Source organism: Euleptes europaea, chromosome 9 (genome assembly GCF_029931775.1).
Source record: "Euleptes europaea isolate rEulEur1 chromosome 9, rEulEur1.hap1, whole genome shotgun sequence".
In the NCBI taxonomy this organism is placed as follows: Eukaryota; Metazoa; Chordata; class Lepidosauria; order Squamata; family Sphaerodactylidae; genus Euleptes; species Euleptes europaea.
In genome coordinates this window covers 9,599,816-9,619,118 of record NC_079320.1, presented here as the reverse complement: position 1 = coordinate 9,619,118, position 19,303 = coordinate 9,599,816, and the positions used below count along the sequence as shown (strand labels likewise).

The 19,303-nt window shown below is 48.0% G+C and overlaps 1 protein-coding gene across 1 annotated transcript in view; it reads left to right on the top strand.

The window, feature by feature from the left end:
• Positions 1-19,303, top strand: part of NUP54 (nucleoporin 54) — a 28,942-nt gene continuing 9,639 nt past the window's right edge. Inside the window, exons 1-7 of the mRNA XM_056855917.1 lie at positions 1-79; positions 3,078-3,239; positions 7,711-7,794; positions 8,215-8,352; positions 10,592-10,818; positions 10,923-11,110; positions 13,411-13,607. Of these exons, the coding sequence (XP_056711895.1) occupies positions 25-79; positions 3,078-3,239; positions 7,711-7,794; positions 8,215-8,352; positions 10,592-10,818; positions 10,923-11,110; positions 13,411-13,607 (1,051 nt within the window). The 5' untranslated portion in view covers positions 1-24. The remainder of the gene's footprint in view (positions 80-3,077; positions 3,240-7,710; positions 7,795-8,214; positions 8,353-10,591; positions 10,819-10,922; positions 11,111-13,410; positions 13,608-19,303) is intronic.

The window sequence follows — 19,303 nt, the reverse complement described above, 5'->3', positions numbered from 1 at the left end:
CGCCGCTTTCCTTCTGGCCGCCTCATGGCTTTCAACTTCGGGGCAGCGGCCGGCGCTGCAGCCGCCTCCAACCCTGCGGGTGAGTGCGAAGCCGGCGGGAAGGACGAGGGGACTTCCGGGGTGGGGACGGAGGGGGTGCCGGGGCGGAAGCCGGGGCGCCTGGTCTCCATAGCAACCGCCGGGGCTTATCTCCCTGGCAACCGGCGGCCTCTTTCCGTATCGGGAGTATGGAGACAGGTCGACGTCCCTTTGCCTGGCGCGTGACAGGCGGGAACCCGACAGGAGCGTTCCCGGGATAGGGGGGGAGCTGCACCAGTTGGGTTTCAGCCTGCCAGGCAGATGTTCATGGCACAGCAGCCCTGCTTGGGGAGGGGGAAGAAGTAGGTCCTTTGGAGGGTGAGGGTTTGGGAACTTCAGCCAGCTTCCCCGCATGTTCACTTCAAAATGTTCATTTCAAAATATTTGGGAATGTTAATTTGAAACGCGTGGTTGCTGCTAAGGATGGCCCTGACAGCAGACTGACAGCCGGGTACAGGCAGCAGTTTCTTGGTGGGCATCTGCGGAAAAGTTCCTGAAAAGTTTGGGAATGCTTACCTGCCCTTAACAGCGGTCTAATCGATTTATGGTCCTACAACCTTTCAGTCCTGGAATGTAACATGCTGGAAAAGTTTTACAGAGCAGATGGTTGGAGCTACTGTTGTGGCAGCTGTTTATTTATAAGATTTATACACTGCTGCTCCAGAGGCCTGCTCAGCGCAGCTTGTAAAGTAGAGCAATACTAGTCATGATGCATACCTATTCTCTTCAGGATCAGAGGACCACACCTATTATATTAGGTGCTGTGGAACACAGGCAGGACGGTGCTGCTGCAGGCATCTTTGTGGGCTTCCAGGAGGCACCTGGTTGGCCTCTGTGTGAACAGACTGCTGGACTTGCTGGACCTTGGTCTGATCCAGCATGGCTTTTCTTATGATGTTAATAAAAAATATGAGAAATTACCAGTGTAAATAAGGCAATAAAACAAGACAGAGACATAGAAACAAAACTATGTTCTCGCCTGTTCTCGACATTCAGGAGCTTAAATGATTGCCGCGCAACAGTCTGCTTCCTAGATTTATGCTGGACTTGATGGGCCTTGGTCTGATCCAGCAGGGCTTTTCGTATGATCTTATGTTCTCTCCAGGATCAGAGGAGCATGTCAATTATATTAGGTGCCGTGGAACACAAGCAGGATAATGCTGCTGCAGTCGTCTTGCTTGTGGGCTTCCTAGAGGCCCCTGGTTGGCCACTGTGTGAACAGACTGCTGGACTTGATGGACCTTGTTCTGAGCCAGCATGGCTTTTTGTATGATCTTATTGAGAATGGGGCTATCCATGGCTATTAGTAAAAATGTATACTAATGATGCATACCTATTCTCTCCAGGATCAGAGGAGCATGCCCTATTATATTAGGTGCTGTGGAACACAGGCAGGACAATGCTGCTGCAGTCATCTTGTTTGTGGGCTTCCTAGAGGCACCTGCTTGGCCACTGTGTGAACAGACCACTGGACTTGATGGCCGTTGGTCTGATCCAGCATGGCCTTTCTTATGCTCTTAATAAAAAGTATAAGAATTACCAGTGTAAAAGAGGCACTAAAACAAGACGGGGACATAGAAACAAAACTATGTTCTTACCTGTTCTCAACATTCAGGAGCTTAAACGATAGCTGTGCAACAGTCTGCTTCCTAGATTTAAAAGCTGGCCACAAAAACAGCCAGAAGAAATGACATCCCTCGGTTAATAGCCTGGCTGAAAAGAAAGCTTTGCCTTGGTACCTAAGAGACAGCAAAGCAGTCACAGCCAAGCCTCAAGGTGGGGGGAGCTTTCCTTTTTGAAATAGTTATTAGTGAATTTGAGAATATAACTGGCCTTGACTGAGGTCAATATGAGACCTGCAAGCTTGTAGTATAAAAAATCTAGCTCATCAGGATGGTGAGTGTCATTCAAGTCCCCATTTGGATTAACAGAAGGTTGGGTTGTGGGGTGGAAGTTGATAACAGGCATGAACATACGTGAAGCTGCCTTATACTGAATCAGACCATCTGTCCCGCAAGGTCAGTATGTCTACTCTCACTGACAGCAGCTCGCCAGGTTGAGGTCTTTTACATCACCGATAGCCAGATCCTTTAACTCAGGGTTGTCAAACATAAGGCCCGCAGGCCAGTTCCGACCCCTTGAGAGCTCTTATCCAACCCGCACGGCAGCAACCCTCCCCCACTCTCGATCTGGGCTGGTGAGGCATGGCCTGGCTCGACCAAGGGACTTTTATGTCATATCCAGCCCTTGTAACAATTGAGTTTGACACCCCTGCTTTAAGTGGAGATGCCAGGGATTGAACCTGGGTCCTTCTGCCTGCGGAGCAGATGCTCTACCACTGACCCGCGGCCCCTCCCCAGAGAGGCTGGCTTGGAATTGTGTCATTTATTTATTAATTGAAATACTTACATCCAGACTTTCCCATTAACTGTAGTAGCCCAGAATGATATCCAAAGGCTTTGCTAGCAGGTGAAGATAGGACTGGACAGTGCCAAAAGGTAGACACACAGGGCTTTTATATGAATGCTTTCTCAGACATTCAGTTGTTGTGTACACCTTAATGGTCACTTTATTTCTAATTAGGCTAAGGCCACTTAAAGACGATTGATTTGCGGAGATGGAAAGGCAACAGGAGAAGCTGGAGAAGAAAAACTCTCTTGTCCTTAGCAGTAAAAAAGAGCAAGAGACCAGTAGCATCTTAAAGACTAACAAAATTTCCGGCAGGGTATGAGCTTTCATGAATCACAGCTCACTTCTTCAGATACAGATATGAAAGCAAATATCCTGCCAGAAATTTTGTTAGGCTTTAAGGCGCAACTGGAGTCTTTCTCTTTTCTACTGCTACAGGCAGACTAACACAGCTACCCTTCATGATCTATCTCTTGTCCTTCTGTACTCTTGTATTTTCATACTTCTACTGTTCAGAAATAGTTTTACTGCTTAATTACTTTTTGTCTGACTAACCCTGCCTTGCTTTCTTTCTGCTTCCCACTCGTCAGGATTTGGTGGGCTTGAAACAGCAAACTCCACTCCCAGTGGGTTTAATTTTGGGGGTTTCGGCTTAACTCCTAACCCTGCGGTGAATTTTAATATTGGGAATTTTGGTGTGTCTGCTACCTCGGCGCCACCGTTCAATTTTGGTAACAGTTTGCCCAGTGCAGGTAGAGAATGCGCACAAGTGGTGTTTGTAATTGCATCGTTGCGGAGAAGAGTCCAAGAATTCCCTTGTGATTGCGAGTTCCAGTGAAATGCATGGGATGTGCTTCCAAATAATGTGTTCAGGACTGAGATGCGGGCAGGCTGTTCCCTTCGCTTTTGTTCTGGGAGATATTTAAATAATTTTTGCTTGTTTGGGGAGAAACTGGTTTTATATGTCAGAGGCCCATTCCCGATCAACCTGTATTCCAGATCGATTACGACAGTCTTGCAGGCACAATTTACCCAAAAACAAGTAAGCTATGAAAAGTATACCTTCATATATTCCTCATATAGGAGCACATGGTTGACATATGCTAGGCTGGCATGATTCAATCCAAAAATAAAGCAACCCAGGCTCTATTACAGTATATAGGATTTCATTCATCTATCATCACAAACTAAATTTCTATAATAAATCAGCAGGGTCACATGTGACAAAGAAATACAAAATTCACCATATGCATCGAATTAAAGCATGTCTACATGGAATTGATTCTAATGTGTTATCAGGTAAGTATCCAATTCTACATGGAATTAATTCTACTGTATGTGTTATCAGGTAAGCATCCAATTTTTTAACATATAGGTACATTTCTATGTATAATATTTTCTTCTTATTTCTTTACAGGTTTCTGGTAGAAATTATCCTGTTCCAATAAACCCGTCTTTATCAGAAGATTCATGGACGTCATACCAAGACAATATTGTTCATATTGAGCTCTGCTCCTTCATGGCAATACTATGGAAAACCACGCTTCCTAATTGGGGTGCATAGGGATCCAATATTGTCTTGGTATGACGTCCATGATAGTCTTTGGATGAAGATGGTTTATTGAAACAGGATAATTTCTACCAGAAACCTGTAAAGAAATAAGAAGAAAATGTTATACATGGACATGTACCTATGATATGTTAAGAAATTGGATACTTACCTGATAACACATGGAGTAGAATTAATTCCATGTAGACGGGCTTTAATTTGATGCATATGGTGAATTTTGTATTTCTTTGTCACATGTGACCCTGCTGATTTATTATAGAAATTTAGTTTGTGATGATAGATGAATGAAATCCTATATACTGCAATAGAGCCTGGGTTGCTTTGTTTTTGGATTGTATCACGTATTAAGCAACTGGAGTTCCACCTTTTAAAATTTTGTTAGGCTGGCATGATTGGCTGTACCTCCCTGGCATAAAACTAGTATATACTTTGGACAAGAGCCAGCATGGTATAGTGGTTAAGGGTGGCGGACTCTAATCTGGGGAACCAGGTTTGATTCCCTTCTCCTCCACTTGAAGCCTGCTGGGTAACCTTGGGCCAGTCACAGTTCTCTCAGGACTCTCTCAGCCCACACGGAGGCAGGCGATGGCAAACCACATCTGAACGTCCCTTGCCTTGAAAACCCTACAGGGTTGCCATAAGTCAGCTGTGATTTGATGGCACTTTCCTCCACATACTTTGGACAAGGATGTATTCCCTTCTTGCCTTACAAATACTTACCAAACACTGGTGCTTCCATATAGCTGTGTAGGCTTCTTAATTATTTTTATTGGGAAGGCGGTGTGATCAAACGTTTCTTCTCCTTTTTTTGTGCACAAAAAAGATTAAGTTACTCCATGGCAGGGAATGATTGTGTGCACCCCGGAACTGTCGTACCCGCAAAAAATCGCTCGATCGGAGCCCAGGGGTCTCAGCTGTCCTAACCGTCCCACCCAAATTTGGGTGTCTCACGTGCTGCAAACAGGAAATATAAAACTGCGATTACTTGGTAATATGCTGAGCAATTGCATAGTTGATCTTCTGCTTCTAGAATTCTTGGACTCTACTGCATATATGTTTTTTACCCCCTTTTCCCCTGTGTCTCTTCATTGGATTTCAATCACCCTGAATCTCCACCACACTTTTATCAAAGTTCTATGCAGAAATTCCTGCCGAAGTAACTTTTATACGATCAGCCAAAAGTCACTAATCTTCACTTTTTATCTTTGAAGAATTGTCGCTTGTACATTTTATATACATGCAAATAAGCTGGATTTGGAAAAAAACAAGACCCTGATTTTTAAGTATTGTAATTTACTACTTATCTGTTTGTGAATTGATACTCTTAATTTAGCTATATTTGAAATAACCAGGCATAGATCTTTTTGCCAGAATATGCCTGGCTCTAATGTCTAGTGTTTTAATATCCAATATTTTAATATATTTAATATTCACACTGCCATTTTTGCAGCTGTTCGTATAGGAATTTATATCCATTCCATAGTCCCCTCATGGTTATACTGTAACATGCAGAACTTTCATTCTTGTTCCGTGTAATGATCATCTTAGCCACTAGTCATTATTCGTTCAGGCACTGATTCCAATAACATTCATTTGCTTTCTGAATGGCTTCCATGACACATTACTCCCCCCCCCCCACTTACTGTTAGTTTAAAATTCCTGTTGGATCGTTTCAGGTCAAGGAATGATCTGAAAGGCATAACTTGGTGTTGGGTGGTGGTGTTGGGTGGTGGTGGTTGTTATGAGCCTCTTGGGACCCCCCAGTTGAATGACATAGATAACTCTTTTAAAAAATGGGATCTGTACATTCAGCAGAGCTCGAGATGTCCAAGCAGGTATTTTAAACTGTAAAGGCTTTATAAATTAAAGTGTAATTGGGAAGATTTCCACAGGAAGGTCTTATGGGCTGAATCAGTGCACCGACAGCCCAGTTTCAGGCAGAAACTGAGCTGATTGAGTGCTTTTTGAAACTGTTTAAAGCCCTGATCTGGATGGCCCAGGCTAGCCCAATCTTATCAGATCTCAGCTGCTAAGCAGGGTCGGCCCTGGTTAGTACTCGGATGGGAGACCACCGAGGAAATCCAGGGTTGATGCGCAGAGGTAGGCAATGGCAAACCACCTCTGTTAGTCACTTGCCCTAAAAACCCTATGGGGGTTGCCATATATGTTCTACCACCGTATATTGATATATAAATGTATACATATTTTGTATATACAGATTTAGTATCCCTTATCTGGACTTCTTGGGACCAGAAGTGGTCTGTATTTTGGATCTCTCCATATATTGGAATATTTTGGAATTTTTGCATATACATAACGAGATATCTTCGGGATGGGAGCCAAATTCATTTATATTTTATATACACTTTATACACGTAGCCTGAATGTAATTTTAAACAATATTTTAAAATAATTTTGGGTACATTGAACCAACAGAAAGCAAAGGTGTAACTATCTCACCAGAATACCTGTTTCAGCTGTTAAACAAGAGCAACAACAAGCTAACTAACAACGGCAGGCTTTCAATTTCCAGTTACAATGCCGTGTACACTATATATATATATATATATATATATGTTTTGTTTTGTTTTTTATGTGAGAGGAAACATTGAAAGCAGGCAGCACAGATCTGCCTGCATGCCGGCTCGAAGGATCTGGTTTTTGGATCAGTTTGGATATGGGATGTCCGGATAAGGATACTCTACCTATATGTCTATAATAATGAGAGCCAGCATGGTGTAGTGGTTAAGAGCGGCGGACTCTAATCTGGAGAACTTGGTTCGATTTCCCACTCCTCCTCCACACGAAGCCTGCTGGGTGACTTTGGGCCAGTCACCATTCTCTCTGAACTCTCTCAGCCCACGCAGAGGCAGGCAGTGACAAACCACCTCTGAACGTCTCTTGCCTTGCAAACCCTATGGGGTCGCCATAAGTAAGCTGTGACTTGACGGCACTCTCCACCACCACATATAAATAACCACGGGAATGTCTTTCTTTCTTTCCCCTGTTCTTAGACCAAGGTCTTGAACAACAAAACCATAAAACTTAAATAAGACCCATCTCTAAAAACACCTCCCTTTGTCTCTTCTCTGCAGCCTTCAAAAAACAAACAACAAAATAGGTATGCTGAGGGTCAGAGTCCTCTAAGAGGAACTGAACCTTTTGCTCCAAAGTTGTTCGAGAAGATGTGGACCATTTGTTAAAACATGGTATAATCAATTTTAGCCTAAGATGGTATTCGTAAGGACAGTGCAAAAGGATATGTACCAAGGAGTCCACTGACTAAAGAGGGCAGGGACACAGCCAGTCTGAAAAAGGGATCTTTACCATACTGCCCAGCACACCGCATATAAATAACCATGGGAATGAGTTTCTCTGATCGTAATAGTTATCATTCCTCTCCCAAAGAAAAAGCAGAACTCAGGTTGTCGCTGGAGATGAAACAACTATGTTAGTGTTAGCAGCTTTCTCCCTGCAGTGGATATTGCTTTAGCCCAGGGCAGTGGGTGAGTGGGAGATGTTTCCTCGATCGCATTCTTGTTCATTTGTCACCATCTCCCTTCTGAAAAAAACCCTACCAGCATGCGTTTAACCTCTCTCTGTCTGCAAAGCGGCCTGGCCCTCCTGTATGACTCATACCTTTGCTTTACCAGGAGCCTTTGGAGGGTTTGGGACGACCACCACCACAGCCGGCCCCACTTTTAGCTTCTCCAACCCTGCCAACACAAGCACCGCCGGTAAGAGCCTCTTGTGCCGAGCGCACCTCGGCATCTCTCATTGCCCGTTTCAAGGGTAGTCACCTTGTAACTGCAGACCATTTCTCTGAGCTGAATGTGCCACTTTTTCAGCATGGTGTAGTGGTTCAGAGCAGTGGTTCGGAGCAGTGGACTCTAATCTGGAGAACCGGGTTTGATTTCCCCACTCCTCCACATGAGCGGCGGATGCTAGTCTGGTGAAGCGGGTTTGATTCCCCACTCCTCCACATGAAGCCAGCTGGGTGACCTTGGGCTAGTCACAGCACTCTCAGCCCCACCTACCTCACAGGGTGTCTGTTGTGGGGAGGGGAAGGGAAGGTGATTGGAAGCCGGTTTGATTCTGCCTTAAGTAGTAGCGAAAGTCAGCATATTAAAACCAACTCTTCTTCTCCTCCTCCCAAGGACTCTTTGGTGCCACTCAGAACAAAGGTTTTGGATTCGGTGCTGGATTCGGGACAGCGGCAGGCACCGGGACTGGCCTCGGGACCGGGCTGGGAACGGGGCTGGGCTTTGGAGGCTTCAGCACCCAGCAGCAGCCAAGTGAGTGTGGCACACTTTACGCACCCAACTTCTGACTTCCTGAGTGTGTGCATGTGGCAGGTTCCAGGGCTGAGCCATGGAATTTAAAACATATTGGGGCGGAGGGGGTGCAGCCCTGGCACTGGTTAACACTAGCCCACATCCTACTCTAATTCTGTATTTGTTACTCTTTAACGATTTATTGTTTTTCATATATACACAATGGTGCATTCAGGAATTTGCAGTTGTTTGCATATGACTGTTTAAATGAAGTCCAGAAGACTTTCATGTCAGTAAGAAACTACATCATTTTAGTACCGTAGTTTTCACATGAGGTGTACATACTTAAAGGTATTCTTAGGGTGGCTTTAAATGGCATACAGTACAGTCCTTTTGAAATAAGTTCTCAATGGAATTATGTTATAATTTGCTTCTCCCCTTTATTTAAACGGCCCTCCTTTTTTTTTGGACACCTGTCCCTCCCTTTAGTATATGGTTATTATTAATCTTTTCCTTTAAAATTGTATTCAGATTGCATATGAAGAAGCTAATCCAAACCACTGTCTATTTTCCGCATACTTCTGCCTTTCCCCACTGAATAATAAACCCAACCAAGATAGTTTATTTAGTTTATTTTTGGAATCCAGGAAGGGGTCTGTTGATGTGGGTTTTGTGCCACAATCTCACAGCTTTCAGTTAGCAGGTGCAGTTTTTTGGGATAACAATATTTCTCAAAATTACCCCAAATCTAACTCTAATTCTGTATTTGTTACTCCTTCACAATTTATTGTTTTGGGTGTTTTTTGGGGGAGGGTAGGAGAAGGGCTCGTACTTTCCGAACTGCGTGATGCACGGATCCCCAACCTTTTGGAGCCTCCAGGCACCTTTGGAATTCTGACACAGCATGGTGGGCGCTGCCACAAAATGGGCTGCTTCAGGAGGTGGAGCCAGCCACAAAATGGCTGCCACAGCTTACCATCAGTCACTAAGGGAAGATCATTGTGGCATGGTAGCAGCTGCTGCCAGAGTAATGTTTTTAAAAATCTGAACAGCCAATCCAATCTCCAGTGGCCAATCAGAAGCCCCACCTGGCCCTGCCTAGTTTCTAAAAACACTTGGCGGACACTAGGAAAGGTGTCAGTGGGCACCATGGTGCCCTGCCCAGGGCACCACGTTGAGGACCCCTGGCCCAATGGTAAAGAAACAAGAGTAGCTTGGGGTGGGGCATGAAATCTTTCGGATTATTTACTTCATTTATACCCCACCTTTGAGAGCCAGTGTGGTGTAGTGGTTAAGGTGTCGAACTCGGATCTGGGAAACCCAGGTTCGAATCCCCGCTCTGCCATGGAAACTCGCTGGGTGACCTTGGGCCGGTCAAATTTTCAGCCTTGACCCTGGAAGTATTTGGAAGGGAGACCTCCAAAGAGTACCGGGGGCATGATGCAGAGGCAGGCAATGGCAAAGCTCCTCTGTTCACCTCTTGCCTTGAAAATCTTTCGGGGTCACCAGAAGTCAGCTGTGACTTGGCAGCAAAAAAATAAATAAATACCCACCTTTCTCCCCAATGGGGACCCTAAGTGGCTTCCATCATTTTCTTCTCCATTTTCTTCTCACGAGAATTCTGTGAGGTAGGTTAGGCCAAGAGCGCGTGACTTGCCCAAGGTCACCCAGCATGCTACCAACTGCAGAGTGGGGATTTGAACCTGGGTCTCTCAGTTCCTATTCCATCCTAGCCACCACAGCATGCTGGCTGTCAAATGATGTGGACAGAAGGGAACAGGTGCAGAGAAGAGCAATGAGGATGATCAGGGGCTTGGAGATCAAGCCTACGAGGAAAGGCTGAGGGAGTTGAGAATGTTGAGTCTGGAGAAGAGGAGGTTGAGGAGAGACAGGATTGCTTTCTTGAAGCATTTGAAGGGCTGTCACTTGGAGGAGGGCAGGGAGCGGTTCCTGTTGGCAGCAGAGGATAGGACTCGCAAGAATGGGTTTAAATTGCGGGCGGAGAGGTACCGGCTGGATATTAGGAAAATAATTTTTTACAGTCAGAGCTATTTGACAGTGAAATTGACTACCTAGGGAGGTGGTGAGCTCCCCCTCACTGGCGGTCTTTAAACAGAGGCTGGACAAATTCTTGTCAGGGATGCTCTAGGCTGATCCTGCATTAAGCAGGGGGTTGGACTAGATGGTCTGTATGGCCCCTTCCAACTCTATGATCCATGGGTTCCACCCCAATGACCGTCTGTCTTCCCATCCCACTCAGCCCTCAGCAGCCTCTTCAGCCAGCCTGCCCAAGCCCCTGCCCAGTCCAACCAGCTGATCAACACCGCCAGCGCCCTCTCTGCGCCCACCCTCTTAGGAGACGAGCGGGATGCCATTTTGGCCAAGTGGAACCAGCTGCAGGCCTTTTGGGGCACGGGCAAAGGATACTTCAGCAGCAGCAGCGCCCCGGTGGAGTTCACGCAGGAAAACCCGTTCTGCAGATTTAAGGTATGAAAGGCCAATTGTGAAATCTCTCTGCTCACTGAAAGCAGAGCAGTCTGGTTGGCTGCAGCTGGCAGTGTGCATCTTTTTTCATGGCTTGCTTGTTACAGGCTGTGGGCTACAGCTGCATGCCCAACAACAAGGATGAAGATGGCTTTGTCGCCCTCATCTTCAACAAAAAGGAAGCCGAGATCCGAAGCCAGCAGCAGCAGCTCGTGGAGTCTTTGCACAAAATCTTGGGCTCCAACCAGACTCTTACTGTCAACGTTGAAGGTGTAAAGACAATGCCCGACGACCAGTATGTAAACAGCCTGTGCGGGGCGGGTATTCATCCCTTTCAGACTATGAGCTTCCTGACTCACTTGGTTTGGTTCCGAGTAGAAAGCCAAGCTGGAGTTTATTCTCACGATGGTTAGCTCGCAAAACCCAGGTTTGTCTCAGATGATCGCTGGAACCCCAGTTGGCCTCAACAAATGCTGATTTCCATCACCTTCATTTATTTACTTAGTTCATTTGCTGTCAAAGATAGGACATTTTGGAGGACTTTCATTCATAGGGTCTCCATGAGTCGGAAGCGACTTGACGGCACTTAACACACACACACACACAGTTCATTTGTACCTCACGTTTCTCCCCAGTGGAGAGACCCAAAGCACCTAATGTCGTTCCCCTCTCCTCCCATTGTATCTGAAGTGTGTGTGACTGGCCCAAGGTCACCCAGCGGAGTGGGGATTTGAACCTGGGTCTCTCAGATCCTAGTCCAGCACCTAGTCCACACTTAGACCAACTGTTGTTTCACCGGACATCTGAACCAAGCCTCAATAAGCAAACAGATGAAACTTTAAAAAACGTCTTTAAAAAAACCTTATTTTATTTTTACGAAATGAAAAATTATGGTATAGTAAGATGTTGAGAGGGTGGGGGAGGCAACAGGCCGAGAAAGGGAATAAGATTGTTGCGTGGATAAACAAAACTAATGAGTTTTAACCTGCACAGCCCTTAATGGATTGTGTCGTGTGTCCAAGGCTGCATTCAGACATCATGATACAGTGGAGCTTGCTTTTTTCGGGGGCGGGCGGGCGGTCTGGAAACTCAGCCGAACTTGGTACATCGGGGGGGCGGGGGGCGGAGGAGCATGGCAACAAGCCATGTCTGTGCCCCTTATGGACTCTGATCTGGAGAACCGGGTTCAATTCCCCGCTCCTCCACATGAGCAGCGGACGCTAATCTGGTGAACCAGGTTGGTTTCCCTGCTCCTCCACATGAAGCCGGTTGGTGACCTTGGGCTAGTCACGGCTCTCTTAGAGCTCTCTCAGCCCCACCTACCTCACAGGGTGTCTGTTGTGGGGAGGGGAAGGGAAGATGATTGTAAGCCGGTTTGATTCTGCCTTAAGTGGTTGAGAAAGTCAGCATATAAAAACCAACTCTTCTTCTTCTAACCAAACCTTTGCTTGTGGTGAGGTCTGAATTCAGCCTTATTGACTTGTCGGTTGCCTCCTGGTGGGATATCTCAAATGCAATGAATGACTTCCATCTCTGCAGAGCATAAAGGGTGGGGGCACTGACTAGCTCACAATTTACCTTTGGCTCACAGTTCGTCCACATGGTGACCCACCAGTGTCTGGATCTGAACTTTATTCAGAAGGGGTCCCACTTAAGTCAGGTTTTCCGTGGTTGGATTTCAGGTGGCGTTTGAGCAAGAGGGATTGGGAATGGAGTGGAGTCCCTCCCCCCACTCCCAGGTTACAAATAAAGTATTTCCAGCTGGGCATGTAGCTTTTAAACGAACATTTTGTTGTCTTTTGAGACAATGTGCCCTCCCATCCCCCGAGACTGAAAAGCGGCAGAGTAAAATTTACAACTGTATCCAGTGCTCCTTCCCTGGAGGATTTTAAGCAGAGGCTAGATGGCCATCTGTCAGCAATGCTGATTCTATGACCTTAAGCAGATCATGAGAGGGAGGGCATCTTGGCCATCTTCTGGGTATGAAGCAGGGATTACTGGGGGTGTGGGGGGATGTAGTTGTGAATTTCCTGCGTTGGTCCCTTCGAACTCTCTGATTCTGTGAACATTCTTCTCTGAACAAAGGAAAGACCTCTAAACCCATTTGAGCCTAGATCCTCTTTCCAATGCTGGGCAAGTAAAGGTAACGGTAGTCCCCTGTGCAAGCTCCGGGTCATTCCTGACCCATGGGGTGACATCACATCCTGACGTTTACTAGGCAGGCATTGTTATCGGGGTGGTTTGCCAATGCCTTCCCCAGTCATCTATGCTTTACCCCCAGCAAGCTGGGTACTCATTTTACTGACCTCGGAAGGATGGAAGGCTGAGTCAACCTTGAGCCGGCTACCTGAAACCAACTTCTGTTGGGATCGAAGTCAGGTCGTGAGCAGAGCTTTTGACTGCAGTACTGCAGCTAACCACTCTGCGCCACGGGGCTCTCTTGTGTTGGGCAAGTATGAGCCCCAAATTAGATGTTATGGGGCCACATGGTTGCTCTTGACCTGCATCTCCCTTATATTGCTTAGCAAAAAATGACGCATAGCATGATGTCATGATTCTATGATTAAGTGTAAGTCCTCTCTGCAACTCTTTCAGGACGGAGGTGGTCATCTACGTGGTTGAGCGGTCGCTGAACGGGACCTCGAGGCGAGTGCCAGCCACAACCCTGTATGCTCACTTTGAACAGGCAAATATCAAGACCCAGTTCCAGCAGCTCAGTGTTACCCTCACCATGGCCAGGACCGAACTCTCCCCAGCCCAGATCAAGCAGCTGCTGCAGAATCCTCCTGCAGGTAACGCATGCACTGGCACAGCCCGTCAGCTGCTGATAAGCAAATGCCTATTGGAAGGGACATTTAGCATTCCCTGAAGTTAGTTTCAGGTGGGTAGCCGTGATGATCTGCAGAAGAGAGCCAACGTGGTGTAATGGTTAAGAGCAGTGGACTCTGTTCTGGAGAACCAGGTTTCATTCCTCACTCCTCCTCATGAGCTGCGGACTCTAATCTGGAGAACCAGGTTTGATTCCTCAGTCCTCCACATGAGTGGCGGACTCTAATCTGGAGAACCGGGTTTGATTCCTCAGTCCTCCATGTGAGCGGCAGACTCTATTCTGGAGAACCGGGTTTGATTCCCCACTCCTCCACATGAGTGGCGGACTCTAATCTGGTGAACTGGGTTGGTTTCCCCACTCCTACACAAGAAGCCAGCTGGGTGACCTTGGGCTACTCACAGTTATCTTAGAGCTCTCTCAGCCCCACCTACCTCACAGGGTGTCTGTTGTGGGGAGGGGAAGAAGATTGTAAGCTGGTTTGATTCTCCTTAAAAGGTAAAGAAAGTCGGCATATAAAAACCTACTCTTCTCCTTCCTCTTCTTCCTCTTCTTCTTTCACGATCCGAGTCCAGTGGCACCTTAGAGACTAACCAGATTTCCAGAGTGTAAGTTTTCGAGAGTCAAAGCTCCCTTCGCCAGGTATCTGAGGAAGGAAGCTTCGACCCTGGTAAGCTTATACCCTGAAAATCTTGTTGGGCTCTAAGGTGCTATTGGACCCTAATGTAGCTCTTCCACTGCAGGCCAACCTGGCTACCCACCCAAAGCTATCTTAGGGGCAGAAAATTAGCATTTGTCATGAGATACAAAGAAATATTTATCCCCTGCTCTAACCAAGCTGATTAGATTTTGCATTGTCCCTTTGCATTCTGACTCCCTTCTTTGCCACACACCTTCCACCTTTTGAATTATAAAGAGCCAGCGTGGTGTAGTGGTTAAGAGCAGTGGTGTGCAGTGGTGGAATCTGATCTGGAGAACCGGGTTTGATTCACCACTCCTCCACATGAGCGGCGGACGCTAATCTGGTCAACTGGGTTGGCTTCCCCACTCCACGTGAAGCCAGCTGGGTGATGTAGGACTAGTCACAGTTCTCTTAGCCCCACCTACCTCACAGGGTGTCTGGTGGGGAGGGGAAGGGAAGGTGATTGTGAGTCGGTTTGATTCTTACTTAAGTGGTAGAGAAAATGGGCATATAAAAAAACCAATTCTTCTTCTCCTCTCAATTCCTACTTGTATCTGATGAGGGGAACTCTGACTCTCAAAAGCTTATATTTCGGACTCAAACCCTATCCTTTGCTCTTAACATTTGCTGACGTTGTTCCTTTGTTCGGCTCAAAGCCTGCTTCTTCCATCTACAAACTGCCGTTATTGAAGCCAGGGTAGAATCATAGTGTTGGGACCACCGGGGTCATCTAGTCCAATCCCCTGCACAATGCAGGAAATTCACAGCTACCTCCCCCCACACCACCAGTGACCCGTACTCCATGTCCAGAAGATGGCCAAGATGCCCTCCCCTCTCATCCACTGCCTACGGTCATAGAACCTGCAGTACTGACAGATGGCCCTCTAACCTCTGCTTAAAAACCTCCAAGGAAGGATTGCTCACCACCTCCCAAGGTAGCCTGTTCCACTGAGGAACCGCTCTGTCAGAAAGTTCTTCCTAATGTCTAGACCAGTGGTTCCCAACCTTATTTTGACCAGGGACCACTAGGATTTTTTTGTTCGGTGCAGGGACCCTAAGGTTCAAATTAAAATTCCGAGAATTTGAAAATAAACTTTAATCATAACTGTTAGTTAAACATTAAACTTAGAATAATATTTGAATATATATTTTTATAATAGAGAACTTTTAATTGAAAATATTAATTTATTATGGGTTTATAACTTTGTTTCGCGGTCCTTAATTTAGTTCTCGCGGACCCCTGGTGGTCCGTGGACCCCCGGTTGGGAACCAGTGGTCTAGACGGAAACACTTTAGATTTAATTTCATCTTGTTGGTTCTGGTCTGACCTTCTGGGGCAACAGAAAACAACTCAGCACCATCCTCTATACAAGTGCTCGGAAGATGGTTATTGTATCACCTCTCAGTCTTCTCCTCTTCAGGCTAAACATATGCAGCTCCTTCAACCTTTCCTCATAGGACTTGGTCTCCAGACCCCTCACCATCTTTGTTGACCTCCAAGATGCCCTCTTTCTCATGATCTGCCTAAGGTCATCAGCATTGCTGACAGAGGGCCATCTAGCCTGTGCTTAAAAACCTCCAGGGAAGGAAAGCTTACCACCTCCCAAGGTAGCCTGTTCTACTGAGGAACTGCTCTAACTGTTAGAAAATTCTTGCTAATGTCTAGACGGAAACTCTTGATTTAATTTCAACCCATTGGTTCTAGTCCGACCTTCTGAGTACTGGGTAAAATTTCCTGGCTATTGGAACATTCACGGCTGGATTTTGATGAAAGGCAATTCCTGTTAAATTGTAATCTTGGTGTGAGGGTCTCTGTCTTTGTGTCTCTGCTTTCCATCACCTGCGGTGTTATCAGTGAACTCGTAAAAGCAGTTCACACCTTCTGGTCTCAGGCGCCAGGCCTGATGGCCCATGTATCTTCCCCCCCCGCTGTTCTTCCTGCCAGTACTCCCTCAGGCCGGTGCGGCCTTGGAAGTGTGATAGCCGCACCAGACTTCCTGGGATCCGTCTGATGTTTTGTATTATGCCAAGCTTGTAACTTCCCATAACAATAAGTGTGAACCCCAGTGCCCCAGTGCCCTGGAGTCAATATATTCTGTAAACCCGTATAGCCCCTCACTTGCAACTTTCTACCTGTGCCTGTCTCATCTCCTGAAGGCTTCAATAAATCTATTGTTTCTGTATCAACGTCTGAGCAACTGATTTGGAGAAGCAAACTCAGAGAGGGGGATCTCTCACATTAAGTTGCAAGTCCTTGCCTCTCGGACTGCAGCTGTACCGCTTTGGACAGAATGTCAGCCGACGAGGACACCACCCCTAACCCCGATGCCCCCAAGGAACCGGACGAGCCGGAGAAGCCGGACCCGAAGGAGGAGGGAGCCAAGCCAAAGAAACCGAAGGGTCGCGCCCCCGACCAAGATCGGGACGAACGTCCCCGGGGGCTTACTTATTGGCTGGACTCTCCCAAGGGCTGGTCGCTCTCGCGGACTGCGGCGAAGGATCGCCGGTTGGCCTTCCCCAGCACGGGACTCGAAGGGGACCCGGCCCGCAAAGAGGCCCTCATGGAGGAAGAACGAAAGCAGTGGCAGGAAGACCGCCGGGCTATGCAGGAGCAGATGGAGACCATGCAACGCGTAATGGGTGAGATGGCCACGGCCCTAGATGCGCTGAAGTTGCAACCTCCAGCCGGTGCTCCCCCAGACGGGGCGCCGGTAGTTCCGCCCGCAACCCCTGCCCCCCCGGCCCGTCGGGACCTGAAAGTCACGTATGACGGGTCGGGAGACCAGTTGACCTTTTTTATGGTCCAAGTAGACATTTTTATGCGGGAACAAGGCCGAACCTTCGTTTCTGAGGAGTCCCGGGTGCAGTACGTGGCTTCCTTACTGCAAGGGGAGGCGGCTGCCTGGATGGTGTTGCAGTATGAACTCCGCTCGCCGGTGCTGCGAACCCTGGACGAGTTCATGGTAGCACTCCGAAACCGTTTTGAGGACCCGACTCTGGGTGAGCGGGCTAAAGCCTCCCTGATGCAACTGCGCCAAGGGACTAAGTCGGTGGCGCAGTATGCAAGTGAGTTCCAGTCACTGGCTAGCCGAATTCTGGACTGGAGTGAAGCTACCTTGGTACAATGTTTCAGGGAGGGTCTCAACCCAGACCTCCAACATTGGGCCTTCATGCAAGGGAACCCCCCGGATGTGGAAGGTTGGGTTCGCCATGCTGCTGACATCGAGAATCGCAAACAACTCCTGAACTTGTCCAAGCAACGGCTTGGGCGAGACCCCAGGCCCCGAGGTGACCGTGGCCGGGAACTCCGGCAAGGGGGTGGCGGGGGTCTCTCGGCCGCGGAACGCCGCAAGCGGTTCGAGGCCGGCGTCTGCCTGATCTGCGGGGGAAAAGGTCACTTTGCATCGCAATGCCCCTCTCGCTCAGGCCGTCCGAACCCCCCCCGCCAAACCCAGGCCGAGCCGACGAAACCGGCCGCCGACAGCCAGCCTCGCCGCAGAAGTGGACCACTGAGCCGGCGCTCCGGCGCACCCTCCGCTCTCCACGCGCGCCCCCAGGATGGGGCATCCGACTCTACGGTCCCATCGGGGTCCCGGATTACAAATACCGTCTTTGATTCGGACGGCTCCCCGGAAGCCACCACCCCGTCCCCCTCTTCCAGCGAGGAGGAAGAGTGGGAACAGCCGGCAAAAAACGCCGTCGGTCTGCTGTAGAGGGGGCTCCGCAGCAGACCGTCCCTATCGTTGTGCAAGGAGCTCCACCGATGGTAAGCGCCCAAGAGGACAATGTATTTGTGCGTGTTCATCTGTCCCTACCCAAAGGGGGTCCCCCGTTAGAGGTCCCCGCGTTGGTCGACTCGGGGTGTGCCCGCACCATGATAAATGAGGAAACTGCCAAGAAGTTGGGTGTCCGGCGCAAGCGGCTTCCGGGACCCCTCCGTTTTTCCCAAATGGACGGGAGTGACTTTAAACGGGGCCCTGTGACCCACAGAACTGCAGCCGTGATTATGTCCGTGGGGGAACATTGGGAACGGTTGTATTTCACCATCGCCCCTATTGTAACCCCTGTGGTGTTAGGGATGAACTGGTTAAGGGGACACAATCCCTCCATTGATTGGGTTAAACGGGTGCTTTCCTTCCCCGAAAACCCCTGTGGGTTGCATGACAAGGAACGGGTACTCAGAACTCCAGCCGCCGCACTGGTAGGGTCCCCCGCCCCAGTCTCTCCTCAATTACCCTCTGAGTACTCGCAGTTTACTGATGTTTTCGATGTTAGAGAGTGCGACGAACTGCCTCCCCACAGAGATACGGACTGTGCCATCGAGATTGTAGGGGAAGGCAAACTGTCTAAGGGAAAGGTTTACCCCATGAGCCCTAGTGAAAAGACTGTATTGCGAGACTATCTGGACGTCAATCTGGCGAGGGGTTTCATACGCCCCTCCAAGGCTCCTTATTCAGCCCCAGCTTTCTTTGTAAAGAAAAAGACGGGAGATTTAAGACTGTGTATTGACTTTCGCAGACTGAACGCAGTCACCCAGTCTAATGCTTACCCCCTCCCTCTTATTCCTGACCTTCTAGCACAATTAAAGGAGGGCCGAATCTTCACCAAACTGGACTTGGTAGAAGCCTACCACCGCATTCGCATCAAAGAAGGAGACGAACCCAAAACGGCCTTTTCCAGTTGTTTTGGGATGTTTGAGTACCTGGTCATGCCGTTCGGACTTTCGGGGGCTCCGAGTGTCTTTATGCAATTAATTAATGAAGTTTTGCATGATTTACTGTTTCGGGGGGTGGTGGTATTTCTCGATGACATTCTTATTTACTCTGAGACCATGGAAGAACATGTGCGCCTGGTGCGAGAAGTGCTCCAGCGGCTGCGGGAGCACAAACTGTATGCTAAGGTGTCCAAGTGTGAATTCCACCAACCTTCTATTACATTTCTGGGGTATGTGATTTCCCACCAAGGGTTGGAAATGGACC